This window comes from Necator americanus, chromosome II (assembly GCF_031761385.1).
Source record: "Necator americanus strain Aroian chromosome II, whole genome shotgun sequence".
NCBI lineage: Eukaryota > Metazoa > Nematoda > Chromadorea > Rhabditida > Ancylostomatidae > Necator > Necator americanus.
The window spans coordinates 23,776,127-23,791,795 of NC_087372.1; the positions used below are offsets into that span (position 1 = coordinate 23,776,127).

General features: G+C 45.2%; 2 protein-coding genes across 3 annotated transcripts; one reads left to right on the forward strand and one right to left on the reverse strand.

The window, feature by feature from the left end:
- Positions 1-174: 174 nt before the first annotated feature.
- RB195_019209 (uncharacterized protein) lies at positions 175-10,199 on the reverse strand (the record flags this gene model as incomplete). 2 transcript variants are annotated; one of them, XM_064186958.1, is made up of 6 exons in its annotated part: positions 1,746-1,795; positions 3,929-4,144; positions 4,557-4,641; positions 4,695-4,792; positions 4,859-5,014; positions 9,965-10,199. In XM_064186958.1, 6 exons carry the CDS (start codon positions 10,197-10,199, stop codon positions 1,746-1,748), a joined length of 840 nt encoding a protein of 279 aa, XP_064042840.1. The 2 variants fall into 2 exon arrangements, with proteins under 2 accessions (XP_064042839.1, XP_064042840.1); XM_064186959.1 differs by lacking the exons at positions 1,746-1,795; positions 9,965-10,199 and adding an exon at positions 175-509 and having other exon boundaries at positions 4,859-4,943.
- Positions 7,646-8,126, forward strand: RB195_019210 (uncharacterized protein; the record flags this gene model as incomplete). Its single annotated transcript, XM_064186960.1, has 3 exons — positions 7,646-7,747; positions 7,818-7,932; positions 8,005-8,126. The coding sequence occupies 3 exons, from the start codon at positions 7,646-7,648 to the stop codon at positions 8,124-8,126; spliced, it is 339 nt and encodes a 112-aa protein (XP_064042841.1).
- Positions 10,200-15,669: the final 5,470 nt, after the last annotated feature.

Consider the following 15,669-nt stretch of genomic DNA (forward strand, 5'->3'; position numbering starts at 1 on the left):
TCTACATGACTCCTGCAACCCCTTCCTACCTGGCGCTACCGTACCAGGCTTTCCTCCGGAATCAGGAGACTCTTTTCTATTACTGTGTTTTGCTTAAAAATTTTAAAACCCATGGGCAGGTTGCAAGCCTCTAGTCCCATGAGTTTCTGGGAGAACTTTCGTTCTCCCGGACTGCTAGTGGAGCTTATTTGTTGGAGGCGACTCCAAACCGCCTCCCTTGCACCTCCCAGTCACTTGATTGCAGGCTTTTGGCCAGACCGACTTGCGGGATACAAGGATGTCATGAGTCAGTCCTGGCTCAGCAGAAACAGGGAGTCCATCCCCTGAATCCACCTGCGCCTCTGGGCAAGCACAAGGTCGCTTTTGGTCCGCGATTAGCCCCCTATCCGCCACCGGGGGACGCGCCACGTAGCCTCGCGACCAATCGGCTGTGATCCCTCTAGTGAGGGAGATCCCGGAAGATACGGCTTCAGGCGCCGCACAAGACTGGCGCGCTCCAGCGGAACTCCCTGTAGGAAATAGTGCGCCAGAACGCCTGAAGCCGTATCTTCCGGGCCGTTTTTTACGGCAATTATGAAGAAACCAGTCTGAATGTCCAAAACACTCATTCGTTTTCGTTCCCTACACAGTGTAGACACGATTTGAAAGTGGTATTCGAAGAATGGGTTCTCCTGTTGTTTCTCCCTAACAGTTACGGCAGAATAATGTTTAACATGAAATGACGTGGACAACATCATCGTACTGATAAAGATAGCGTTCCACGTCAGATCACATAAACAGCGTGCTACTATTTAAGCAGCTGTTTGAACGTGTATATCCAGTTTCTGAGGAACAGCGGAGCCGAGTAGGTGGAGCGCAACGCCGAAAGTGGTTACAACTATAAAACTTTTACAACGTCCCTAGCTTTACGACGCCGGCACACCAACTCGACGCCATTGGACCCGTCACACCCCCTTCTAAAGGTATCTATCATCGGTGCACCAACTCTACGCCATTGGACCCGTCGTACCCCCTTCTATAGGTATTTGGTGCTGGTGGACCCGTCGCACCCCCTTCTATAGCAATCCGACGCTGTGGACCCGTCGCACCCCCTTCTATAGCAATCCGACGCTGTGGACCCGTCGCACCTCCTATAGGTATCCGACGTCGTGGGACCCGTCGCACCCCCTTCTATATGTATCCGACGCCGATGGACCCGTCGCACCCCCTTCTAAGGCTATCTGGCGCCGATGGACCCGTCGCACCCCCTTCTAAGGCTATCTGGCGCCGATGGACCCGACGCACCCCCTTCTAAGGCTATCTGGCGCCGATGGACCCGTCGCACCCCCTTCTATAGGTATCCGACGTCGTGGGAACCGTCGCACCCCCTTCTATAGGTATCCGACGCCGTGGACCCGTCGCACCGCCTTCTAACGCTATCTGGCGCCGATAGACCCGTCGCATCCCCTTCTATAGGTATCCGACGCCGATGGACCCGTCGCACCCCCTTCTATAGGTATCCGACGCCGGTGGACCCCTTCACACCTCATTTTATAGCTTCCTAGCATCGAGGCATTAACTCGACGCCGGTGGACCCGTCGCACCCCTCATTTTGAATTTCGTGACTGACACACACACACACACACACACACACACGTGACAGAATAAGCCCGTTATTATATAGTAGATCATGATAGACGGAATCACCCCCTTCTCCATAGTCTCCCATCCCGTATACGAATACTCCACGTGAAATCCGTACCATCTTAGATTCGTGGAGTGATGTCTTTAAAGTTGATCAAAACAATCGCTCGGCCTAAAATATTCTTCGAACATATGAACTAAATGAACTACCAATTAGTAATTTATGCTTTATTGTTTAGTAATGTTGGGAAGTACAAAAGTGCCTAATGAAAAGAGCAGTGATTGGTAGGAATTCTTATTTTCCTGCGGAATCATAGGTGTTCTCTGAGCAAAAATATTGACAATTCCTTATTGGCATACATTTTAAAAGAGATTTGTTATTTCGCTAAGAGTATTTGTCTAGGTTGTCAATTTACTATCTAAAATACTTCTTAAGCACTACAGTTGTACAAGATCAAGGTGTTCTTTCTGCTTCATGTATTTGGTAAATTTGAAATGTATTCTTTTAAAAATTTCTCCAACATAACGTTTTTGTTGATAAAGCTGTAAGAAAGCAAGCACATATGATATGATGTTGAATGTTCGAGTTATCGTTCGTAAAAAGTTGCCTTCTTCTGCAAATCATGTGATTCGAATACATTGTGAAATACACGGATCAATCCCTTAAAACCTTCATGTCTTCTCGAAGAGAGAAACCACAACCAGTCCCAAGTCACCATTTATGACTCATCCACGGTGGTTCACACATGAGCGCTTTGACAGTACAGCGATGCAGTTCTTGTCTCTCAAGGACATTGACGCTGCAGCCCAGGGTCTTATGGCGAGAAACCACGAAATTTGCTTTTAGGTTCGTATGATGTCAACATGAAATGATGCTGTGTTGTGTATGCAGTGTAACGCAGCGAACAGAGAACATTGAAATCGGATTTTCTAGGCTGAAGAACCGTGTATGAACGAAGAATGAATGAGCGAGGAATGAGTGAGTCAGTGAGTGAATGAGTTCATGAAAGGGGAATAAAAGGGTTCAGAAATTCACTGAAGAAAAAGCTCAGCAATATTCAAGCAGAAAAAAAAACGAAGTCTTCGAACATTACGTCATTACATTAAACATTCTTTTTTAATTCACTCAACATTCAACATGATTACGTTGTCCTTTTTAAGGACATGAGTTGTTCATATTATTTTTGATTTTTTAGACTTTTGATGTCCCAATACAACAACAAAAATGCGGATGATACGCTTTCAATAGAAGCTGAAGAGCGTTCCCAATGATCCGATGGTATATGATATACATATTTTCAGTAACGATCCAGTGAAAATTTGGAATTTCAAGTGTTTTACATTCGCAAGTGGAACTTCGTACAGGAAATTGCCTTCGTTTGCTAATGTGTTACAGCAATACGTGTTGTATGTAAAATTTTGTTTGGATTCTACAAACTCTTCGTTTATTGACGTGAAACATTCAAAAGGGAAAGAAGCATTAAATAGAGTTTTAGCGCTAATAAATACCCGTATCATCCCCACTTTTGTTGTTGTACTGGAACAATGAACAGGTTGGAACAAAAACGAAACATTACACCTGCACACCGGTTTTGCTATTGTATTATATTATGTATTATTATAATTATTGCATTATTGTATTATTACATTATTATATCATACTATTATTGCTATATTAAAATCGTTTTAGTTCGCAATCATAGTGATCACGTACAAAATAAAAACATAATAATAAAAAAAGAGATTGCCGAGTTGTCTTTCCGAGTTCTTGTCGTACAAGAAATCTGTTGGGAAAAGGAAGATGTCATGTTCATGCATTTTTTAAACGGAACCTCACTAAGTTGTTTTCCAACACCGCCGAAATGACGACGCAGGAGTTTTCCAAGTGTGCATTTCCTCTACAAGAAGCATGAATTCTATTTTCTTCCCAAACGAATGCGTATGATTGGGCACAATGTTTTTCTTCATTTTAGATAATTAAGTTGTCCTTTTCGACCTTCTGCGACGGGCAAGTGCACGTTCTTTTTGCAGATGTTAGAAAGCTATTCCATTCAAAAAACTAGCCACTCAACTTTATACTGGGTAGGTGGGGAAGAATGACCTATGTTCAGCCCTTTCTTCTGCATTTGTTGCAGTTTACGCAGATTATCCGAATCAATTTAAAAAACGGTACCAAATTCTAGAAGCGTAATTCGCAGGTTCACTTTGGAAAATAGGAGAGCCTCCAAAAACATCAGATGTTTGTTTGCTCCCCACTGTAGCCCTCGTAGTTCAGAGAAACCAATAAATAAAAGAGGACAGATACCTGGACCAACACCTCCTTCTGTCGATATTCTATGCGGCCGTGAGGGCAGTACCACTTCTAGCGGTGACCTGCTAGTCATCCTCTCTGGTGCCCATGCATCCGGTTCTTCCGATGTGTTTTCCCACAATTCCCCAGGTGGCTGTTGTGTTGGTCTTGGCCTATGTCGACGAGGCGGCAGTGGCATTGGTGGCGGTGGTGGGGGAGCAGGTTGTGGGACTAAATCGATGAGACCTCATCACAAAGTAAATAATCTCCGAAGAGAGGGAAATCCATTGCAATAGAACACTTTCAGGGACGTGACCTCTGAAGGTCGTTCGTATGTTCTGTGAAATTGAAAAAGTTCGGTGACTGCTATTACGGTTGATAGCTACCATATTGCTTCTTCTAAAAGGCAGGGTAGATTTTTTCTCAGTTTAGATTTTCCTTGTCAGCCAGATACAATCAATTTAGAATTTGCTAGAAAGAGAGGTGCAGGTGAGTTAATCTATTATCCTTGAATGCCTCTGAGAACAAGTGTTAGTTGTTCTGAGACCTTTGGCACGCGTAACCTTGAACAATTCTGTTCCAGTACTTAGGCCCTCACAATTTAGTCGTTATTTTTTTTTATGCAAGGTTGAAGAAAACTCACTCAAACTAGCGAAGAAATTCTTGATATTGTCTAGAAAGTTCCCCATATGACCGCTTGGATGCATGGGATTCGGACTGTTGCCAAACTAAAATCCATGATGTCTCTTTCCAGAAGATATTTTAACAAAACAAAAACCACCTGAAGCATACTTCCAAGATTGAGGCCTTGACCTTGCCCTATCCCAAGACCGGAATCGAGACCTACACGTTCGTTGCCGATGATTACGTTATCAGTTCCTTCGAATGTCATTTTTTCATTTAAATGCTGTTCTATCCACTATACTCTATTACTACTGCAACTACCACTCATTCCAATTCCACCGTTGTTGCCAGAGATACCTAGTGCTCGATGTCCACCGAATCCGAAGATATTTGCACCCTGGCTCATGCCAAGATTCCATCCATTTCCTGGAGTCGGCAACAGGGAAAACTGTCCCAAATTGATTTGAGCTATTATCGCTGGAATTGTGGAGGTTAAATTACAGTAGATATATCATTGGAGAGAGGAGAAAGTGGTATTTTTGTGTTGTTCAAGAACATAGTAAGGACCGCTCTTGACTGCGCATAAACCTCCACATAACTGAAAATTTGACTTTTTGTAAGCTTAACATATTTAAGAATAACAGCAGCTATTTTTTTAGTACAAGTCGTCATGTGATAAAGTAAAAAAAGCCAAATCTCCAACTTCTCAGGTGGAAGAGTGATTCTGAAGTTCACAGTAGAGCTATTTATTAAAAACTAGGAAAGGCCCTGCTGAGACTAGAGAAAACATAAGAACGGTATTGGAACTGTTAAATACAAAAGCAGTAAAGTATTATGAGTGGAAATAGTATGACGTGAACTTGAGTTATGTATAGCCTAAGCTACAAAAAAGATTCTCTTAAGACTTACACGTCCATAGATGGCTACAAGGATTTTCGCGCCATGAGCAGCAAAACAATCACTTTCACCAAAGGGTGAAAATGAGAGGAAAAAGCGCAAGTCTATTAGCACGCTTAATGTTAGAGATCTGATGTAAGGCAAAAGTATGAAAATTTATTGTCGTCAAAAAAGGTTTCGTTGCTGGATCGAGAAGATTTTACTGTACAAATGAGAGGAGGAACGTAAGATTTCAAGGCAAAATCACATAAAAATAAGCAACGGTTTGAAGAAAGAGATTGAAGGCAGTGAATGGTTTTCTCAGCATGCATTCGTAGTTGGAAATGATCAACAGCTACGTTTTTTTTAGCAGTACTCCTCGGAAAAAGTTTTGTGGAGAATACATACGCAGGAAACTACCTGATATGAGTGAAGTTGTGTATAGCGCGAGGCGCATGGTTCGTCACAGGCCGAGGGCGACCAGCTGACTGTCTGCAGTGGCGAATCCTGTCCAAAAGTGTAACGTAACGTCTGCCATTGTTGTCGTAGCCGTACGGCATTTCCATATCAAACATTTAACGCATGAACAAACGTGCGCTTGCTATTTCTGAAACGGAAGTGAACGAAGTCCGAATTTTCCTAGATCAAAATGTATAACTTGGGGCTTCTTCGAACCTAGTGAATATTTGTCGACAGCGCATAAATAAATCTGCTGCGTAGTCGTTGTCAGAAAATATACGAATGTCTTTGAGAGAACTTCAGCTGCAAACGATAAAAGTAAGCAATACGGCAATAATTTCTATGCCGTAACAAAACTGAAATCGGCACTTCATCTTCTGTCAGACGAATTCACGACTGATACTCATTCTGTGTAGTTCCGATCCTCCATATGAAACTGTAGTTCGCCAAACCTTAAGAGAATTTTAGAGATTGCTAAAGGATCAAAAAGGCACCTCACAGTTAAAGACAACGAATCACGAAGTTGACTTAGTACGGGAAACTCATGGAAACTGTTAAATTCGAGGTGTACGCAGATTCCGAAAGCGCGGATCCGCTCAACATCCCCTAATCGTTGTAAAAAACGGCGTTTGCTCATACAAGCATGAGGTACGTTAAAACTCGTCGTCTCGCACACGCTCCCCTCAGCAGCCTATTTTTTGATTTTGCTTGGATACCCTGGTGAGGAGACCTCATTAATCTTCGACCTCTCGCTCATGGATGCGACGACATGGGTGATCGCTCCAACTTAGCTCGCAGTGAAGAAGGCCGTCTTCCACGCCGCCTTTTTTACGACGAGTAGGGGAAGTGGAGCGGAGCTTTGCTGAGTTTCGTAATCTACAACCATGCCTCTACGGGTTTCTGTAATAAATTAATTTCGTGGTACGCTACCTTTAACAAACTAGTTACGAAAAGGTTCGTTGTATTGCTGTAGTGCAGTTAGCAAATTAGGTATCGGCTCCTCATTTTAAAACGTTAAGTAAGTCTGTTAGTGTGTTCACTTCGCACACTTCTAAACGCGCATGCTGTACCCATGCGGTCTTATTAAGAAGACGTTATTTTGAGAACTGTCTGGAAATGTTTTTGAACGTAAAACGCAAAAAAAGAACATTTGTCGTGTGCTCATGTGAGTTGGGGAGAGGTTCCTCCTGGAAGAGTGCAAGTTTTAGAAATCTCACTGTCTCTACATATTTCTTGACAGGAAGTCTACTTATGATTGAGGACCACTCAATTTTTAACATACATGCGTTTGTGCTTAATGCGTCCATCTGTAAGCGAAATCTTTAATCCCCTTAATTATGGTTGGATCAAAAAGAACTGAAGCTCGTTGCAGCTGCATAAGTGGCTGCGCAGGAAGCGATGTGGTGGAGCTAGCGATTGTGATCGAGGTCGGAGTCTCGCTGGCTCCAGTTGTAACACATGCTTGGTTGAAGGCAAGGTTCCATCTCGATCGCAATCGTTAACTTCACCGCTCTTACATATGCAACTTTGCCGAACTTCATGTAGTTTTGACCGGACTGTGCCACGGAGATTTCGATGCAAAGAACTGCTTCATAGCGGCTTCGATTCCATTAGGGTTTATGGAGATCCACCGGTAAAGAAGTGACGAACCGAGAGATAACCGAAAAGCCTGGGGCCAATGAGCATACTGGTTGAGGGGACAGTTAAGTTGGTTTAATTTGCTGAGTTTGCTGTGGGCTGATTGTTTCGGTTGTCGTGGTACACAGACATGTTATGCTGGTGTGGCAGTGCACTACTGTATTGTATGACTGTTCCACTAAACGAGTAGAACAATTGTGCCTTGTCGTTCATGTTCCAGAAGTAGAATGTCCTGGTGTAAGACGGTTTTTTTTTTGTCTTTGGAAGGTCAAATACTTAGAACCTAGTGCCTATATACTCATTCCAGCATACCCTACCGGAGCCAACCCCAAATGTAGAAAATGGTCAAAATCCCGTCAAACACCTAGAATCACCTCGAGCTCAAATCTACCGACTACGTCACAGATTTGAGAAATGGCCCAGTAAGTGTTTTGTACGGCAAAATTGTGGAGAAGGATTCCTTTTTCATCACATATACAACTCTTATGATGAAGCGCCAGCTGAGATTATCCTCCACAAACTTTCGCCACGCCTCAACCCGGCGCTTACGCATGAGTCAATCTATAACGGTCACTGCGAACTTCCTGCCGACCTCACTTACTATCGGTATTACTAAGTTTGTGCGAACGAAGAGTTGCTGATTGTAGCACATCAAGTTCGCTAGACAATGACCGAGTACTGCCGGGTTCTTCACATCGATACTTTAACAAATTATTTCAGAATTGGCCTTCGCTGTAGTTCATTTTGAGATTACTGTCCCTATTTTAAAAACGAAGTAGAAAATTTCGTTAAAAAGGGCATTTTACACGACGTTTTTTTTTTGGAGAATCGCCTGCGCTCGCATACGCCTCACGTTTTTAGGTGCATCGTAGGTCGAGAAAGGTTTTAACAGCTTTTTTCAATTTTCCCAACATCGTCAATTTCGTGGTGTGTTGCTTCAAATGTGGTCTGCAAAATATGAAGAAGAATGGATCACCATCCAATTTGTTTTTGTCCATTTCCACATAATCAGAACAGTCACTGATAATATGATAATAACCCTTTATCTCTATATCAGAAACCAGTCTGAACGTCCGGCTAAAGCCGGACTTCAGACTCCCTGTGGTGTTTGTTTCGCTTGCTTCACTAATCAACAAAAATAATATTAGTGCCGTTTCTATGAAATTAGACTTGTGTATCTCTAACAATTTTTCTTCATATTTGTATTATAAATAAAGGCGAAAGATTTCATAGTCTTCTTTCTAATCGCGTCATTTCAACATTTGAAGAACATTCAAACTTCAGCTTCAAACATTCCTTACCAATATATTACAGACGAAATTTAAAAGTGTTATTCGGCTAAAGCAGGACTTCAGACTGGTTATATATAACTTCGCTCCCCTTGACTGATCAATCAAAATTAATAGTAGTGGTGTTTTCTGTAAAATTAGATTTGTGTTTTTAATAACGCTTTCCTTCTCTTCTTTATATTATAAATTAAGGCGAAAATTACGGAGTTTTCCCTCTAAACGCGTCAATTCTACATTTGAAGAATATTCGACCATCAGCTACAAACAATCCTTCGATGCCTGAATAATATAGATACAATTTGAAAGCATTACTCGAAGTATGGGTGTTCCTCCTGATTTCTCCCAAAAGTTATCACAGAATGATGTTTTAACATAAAATGACGTGAAGGACATCATCCTACTGATAAAGATAACGTTCCACGTCAGATCACATAAACATCTTGCTACTATTTAAGCAGTCGTTTGCATGCGTATTTCCACTTTCTGAGAGCGGCATGCCACAAACTTGAGGCAAACGAAGAAGGAAATAGACACGCGGAGGAGTCATAAAGGTGAAAAGCACAGCGCCTAATGGGCACGGCTATGAAACAGCTGCAACCATCTATCTTTTGCGTCAAGCACACGAAGTTATTGCGCACCAATCCGACGCCGCGGTACCCGTCGCACCACATATTATAGCTAACTGGCGCCAGTGCGCCAATCCGAAGCCGGTGGACCCCTCGCACCCCATATTATAGCTATCTGGCGCCGGCGCCCGGTGGACTCGTTGCACCCCCTTCTATAGGTATCTGACGCCGGTGGACCCGTCGCACCCCTTTTTCTGGACATCTGGCGCCGGCGCAGCAATCTGACGCCAGTGGACCCGTCGCACCCCCTCCTATAGGTATCTGACGCCTGTGGACCCGTCGCACCCCTTTTTCTGGACATCTGGCGCCGGCGCAGCAATCTGACGCCAGTGGACCCGTCGCACCCCCTTCTATAGGTATCCGACGCCGGTGGACCCGTCGCACCCCTTTTTCTGGACATCTGGCGCCGGCGCAGCAATCTGACGCCAGTGGACCCGTCGCACCCTCTTCTATAGGTATCTGACGCCGGTGGACCCGTCGCACCTCCTTTTTCGAATTTCGTGACACACAGACAAACACACACACACACACACACGGACTAAGCTCGTTATTATATACCAGTCTGAACGTCCGGCTAAAGCCGGACTTCAGACTTTCTGTGGAGTTTGCTTCGCTCGCCTTCACTGATGAACGAAAATTAATATTAGTGCCGTTTTCTACGAAATTGGACTTGTGCATCTCCAACAATCTTTCTTCCTTTTTTATATTATAACTAAGGGCGAAACATTTCATAGACATCTTCCTAAACGCGTCAGTTCTACATTTTGAGAACATTCGAACTTCAGCTTCAAACACTCCTTATCAATATATTATAGACAAAATTTAAAAGTATCACGCGAAATATGGGTTTTCCTCCTCTGTTCTATAAACAGTTATCAAAGAATGACGTTTCGGGATAAAATTACGTGAAAGACATCATCCTACTGATAAAGATAACGTTCCACGTCAGATCACATAAACATCTTGCCACTATTTAAGCACCCGTTTGCATGCGGGTTTCCACTTTCTGAGAGCGGCATGCTACCAACTTGAGGCGAACGAAGAAGGAGATGGACACGCGGAGGAGTCATATAGGGTGTAAAGCAAAGCGATACAGTGGCCACGGCTATGAAATGGCTGCAACCATCTATATTTTGCGTCATGCACACGAAGTTATTGCGCACTATTTCGACGCCAGGTGGACCTGTCGCACCCCCTTCTATAGGGATCTGATACCTGTGGACCCGTCGCACCCCCTTCTATAGGAATCTGTCGCCGGTGGACCCGTCGCACCCCCTTCTATTGGTATCTGGCACCGGTGGACCCGTCGCACTCCTTTTTCTGGACATCTGGCGCCCGCGCAGCAATCTGACGCCGGTGGACCCGTCGCACCCCCTTCTATAGGTATCTGACGCCGGTGGACCCGTCGCACCCCCTTCTATAGGTATCTGACGCCGGTGGACCCGTCGCACCCCCTTCTATAGGTACCTGACGCCGGTGGACCCGTCGCACTCCTTTTTCTGGACATCTGGCGCCGGCGCAGCAATCTGACGCCGGTGGACCCGTCGCACCCCCTTCTATAGGTATCTGACACCTGTGGACCCGTCGCACCCCCTTCTATAGGTATCTGACGCCGGTGGACCCGTCGCACCCCCTTCTATAGGTACCTGACGCCGGTGGACCCGTCGCACTCCTTTTTCTGGACATCTGGCGCCCGCGCAGCAATCTGACGCCGGTGGACCCGTCGCACCCCCTTCTAAGGCTATCTGGCGCCGATGGACCCGTCGCACCCCCTTCTATAGGTATCTGACGCCGGTGGACCCGTCGCACCCCCTTCTATAGGTACCTGACGCCGGTGGACCCGTCGCACTCCTTTTTCTGGACATCTGGCGCCCGCGCAGCAATCTGACGCCGGTGGACCCGTCGCACCCCCTTCTAAGGCTATCTGGCGCCGATGGACCCGTCGCACCCCCTTCTATAGGTATCTGACACCTGTGGACCCGTCGCACCCCCTTCTATTGGTATCTGGCACCGGTGGACCCGTCGCACCTGCTTCTATAGGTATCTGTCGCCGGTGGACCCGTCGCACCCCCTTCTATAGGTATCTGACGCCGGTGGACCCGTCGCACTCCTTTTTCTGGACATCTGGCGCCGGCGCAGCAATCTGACGCCGGTGGACCCGTCGCACTCTTTTTTCTGGACATCTGGCGCCGGCGCAGCAATCTGACGCCGGTGGACCCGTCGCACCCCCTTCTATAGGTATCTGACACCTGTGGACCCGTCGCACCCCCTTCTATAGGTATCTGACACCTGTGGACCCGTCGCACCCCCTTCTATAGGTACCTGCCGCCGGTGGACCCGTCGCACTCCTTTTTCTGGACATCTGGCGCCGGCGCAGCAATCTGACGCCGGTGGACCCGTCGCACCCCCTTCTATAGGTATCCGACGCCGTGGACCCGTCGCACCCCCTTCTAAGGCTATCTGGCGCCGATGGAGCCGTCGCACCCCCTTCTAAGGCTATCTGGCGCCGATGGACCCGTCGCACCCCCTTCTATAGGTATCCGACGTCGTGGGACCCGTCGCACCTCCTTCTAAGGCTATCTGGCGCCAATGGACCCGTCGCACCCCCTTCTATAGGTATCCGACGCCGATGGACCCGTCGCACCCCCTTGTATAGGTATCCGACGCCGGTGGACCCCTTCACACCTCATTTTATAGCTTCCTAGCTTCGAGGCATTAACTCGACGCCGGTGGACCCGTCGCACCCCTCATTTTGAACACACACACACACACACCAAACCAAAAAAAACACACACACACACAACACACACACACACACACACACACACACACACACACACACACACACACACACACACACACACACACACACACACACACACACACACACACACACACACACACACACACACACACACACACACACACACACACACACACACACACACACACACACACACACACACACACACACACACACACACACACACACACACACACACACACACACACACACACACACACACACACACACACACACACACACACACACACACACACACACACACACACACACACACACACACACACACACACACACACACACACACACACACACACACACACACACACACACACACACACACACACACACACACACACACACACACACACACACACACACACACACACACACACACACACACACACACACACACACACACACACACACACACACACACACACACACACATACATACATACACACACACACACATACATACATACATACATACATACATACATACATAAACACATACATACATAAACACATACACATACACATACACATACACATACACATACACATACACATACACATACACATACACATATACACACATACACATACACACACACATACACACACACACACACACACGTGACAGGATAAGCCCGTTATTATATAGTAGATCATGATCATGATGTTTGCACCAACCCCAAATCTTCTTTTTTTTTCGACGTTAACTCATTTTACTCACTCAAAAAGGCGCTAACGACTTGTACTGCATTGGGGTTAGGGTCTTTTTTTTTCAAAGTAAAAAATGCACACACAAATAAGAAGTATTTTTAAAGTGTTACATCTTTCGATGGAGAACTCCTCACTGTACAAGATAGTCCTTTTTTCTGCTCTTCTTCTTTTGACTTTATTGATTCCTACTCTTTCAGATCATCAAGACCATTTAAAGATCTGAAAGAAGTTTGACAGTAAAGTTTGATAAAAGAGCGTATTCGATACCATCAGCTTTTCTGTAACTAATTGAGATGATAAGGCTCCCGAAGCTCGTGAGAGTTGTGTAATGCATGTTCGTCGAAAAGTATAAGAAAAGAACAAGCAAGTCTTGCTGAGCGATAAAATCTTTTCGTCTGATCAATTCCACTTGGGGGATATTTTATTTGTATCTTTCTCAGTGCTGTCTGACTGCAATGGGTGTGCCTGCCTCACTGCTCCTGATATCAGCAATTACGTAGTCACTCCCTTTTTACGAATGAATGAAGCGACAAACCTGACCACGTTGTGGCCGTCTCATTTCTACATTCTGGCTTTCTAGCATTAATCGAGTGTAGAATCACCTCACTGCATAGAAAGATCTGGAGTCTGTGTCATGTTTTCGTGAGTACTGTGACATACACTAAAAGGCTAAGCCCTCTATTGTATTTATATCCACAGTGATGCGATTTTCTCCGTCGAAAAAATGGTGGTCTAGGAGGACGAATAGAGCGAATGCGTCAACTTTCTCTAGCCACGGGTGGCAGATTTAGCTTGGTGTCAGTCTTGGAGGGAGTTTTAAAGGGTCAAGTTCGATTTGAAGAGTTAATTTTGTAAAATTAACGCAATTGACGCAGAAATATTAGTATATTGCCCTAACAGTATAAAAAGAGGAAATATGCGACGGAAAGAACGAGGAATATCATATTAATGTTGTGTGTAGGGATTAGACAAAAAGCCGATGTCAACGGAGTTTCAAGAATTCCACAGCCTAAAAAGCGAGCCTATTTCGACGAGCACTTCGAGCTCCACAGACCGCAAACCGTAGTGGGACAAAATAAATACCGCAATTGTTGAGTAAGATGAAAAGAGGATTTGGTAATTGGACTATCTTCTGGTACCTGCATGCTATGGAAAGGGCATTTAATTCGGTTCAGTGGGTTTTTCACCACTTTTTTAAGTCTAGTCGCATTGCTTATTGCTATCACGTTTCAGAAACGAACTTTTTGGATCGAGTAGTGACCGGTGAGGAGAGGTGACTTTCCTCCAAAATCATAAATCCGTGAAACAGTTGTTGGGAGAGAAGGAATAGAGGGTCCTCATAAACGAAGTTATTAAGTTAATGGGATATGAGATGTCTGGTCTACATACCACGAACTTTTAAACCAACACAAACGACAAGAGAGGATTTTCACTGCGAGCAGCTTTAGCAACTTAAGTTTGGCCAATAGCCAATCCGATGGTCAGAGGCTTCTTTACAAAGTACTTGATTGTTCTTATGGGGTACGTTAGAATGCGCCAATCCTGCTTGCTCGTGGACGCGACCAACGCACGAGTGTTGCGGTTTTTCGGTACCTAGTAAGAGCAGACGCCGTTTCTAACACGGTGAGATTGACAGGAACTTCGCTCATGCTTGTCATGTATACCTTAAACTCTGTTTGCCCACGGAGACCCCAACATTGTTAGTTTCGTGACACGCCGTCTTTAGAACGATGCTCTTCGAATCTTTCGCGAGAAGAGAAGCCACTGGCTAACCGCTGTGCGCTATCGGGACCAATGGAAGTATTACTGGTGCGCACACAAGCGAATGGACGAACAATGGGGTAGCAGGTGATACAGGTGATAATTTATCTGAGTTGAGGTCAAAGAACTCTGGAGAGATCGCATATGAAACAATTTCTTGTTATTGTATCAAACCATTGGGAGATTTTCACTCGATGAAATCTGCTGCGTCTGTCACCTACTGCAACTGGCCTCGGCGATATCGGTTCTAACACTTTGTTCTCATCTTGTATTTGCATTGATTAACCAGAAACGCAGGGATGATATATGTTCAAAGCAAGTTCCCTTCCATGAAAAAACGATCGCGACGGGAAATAAAGATTTCCAGAGATCGTCTTTTACTGTGTAAGTAGTCTGCTGCTATATCTTATCATCTTTAGTGGCAGCCACTATTGGCAATATTCACTGCCTGAATTGATTGTGATTGAGCAGTCGTGACTAACGCTCTGTCCGCGTTTAGTTTACCGTTATAAAGCGCAAAACTGTCCGTTTGTTCGACGCAAAGTCCCATGGACACCCAAAGGCCTCACCCTACGAATCTGAGGTGGTACGGATTTCAAGTGGAGTATTTGTGTACGGAATAGTAGATTATGAAGAGGAGTGTGATTCCGTCCATTTCTTCCTAATTGCCGTAAAGAACGGCCCGGAAGATGCGGCGCGTGCATGAGGCTGGCGCGCCTCAATCGAACTCATTGTAGAAAATAGGGCGTCGGAACGCTCGAAGCCGTATCTTCCGGGCCGTTTTTTACGGCAATTAGGAAGAAATGGACGGAATCACTCTTCTCTCCATTATCTACGATCCCGTATACGAATACTCCACCTAAAATCCGTACCACTCCATTTTCTTGGGGTGATGCCTTTAAAGGAATCCCACGAATTTGGCGTGATATGGATTTCCGATGGAGTATACCT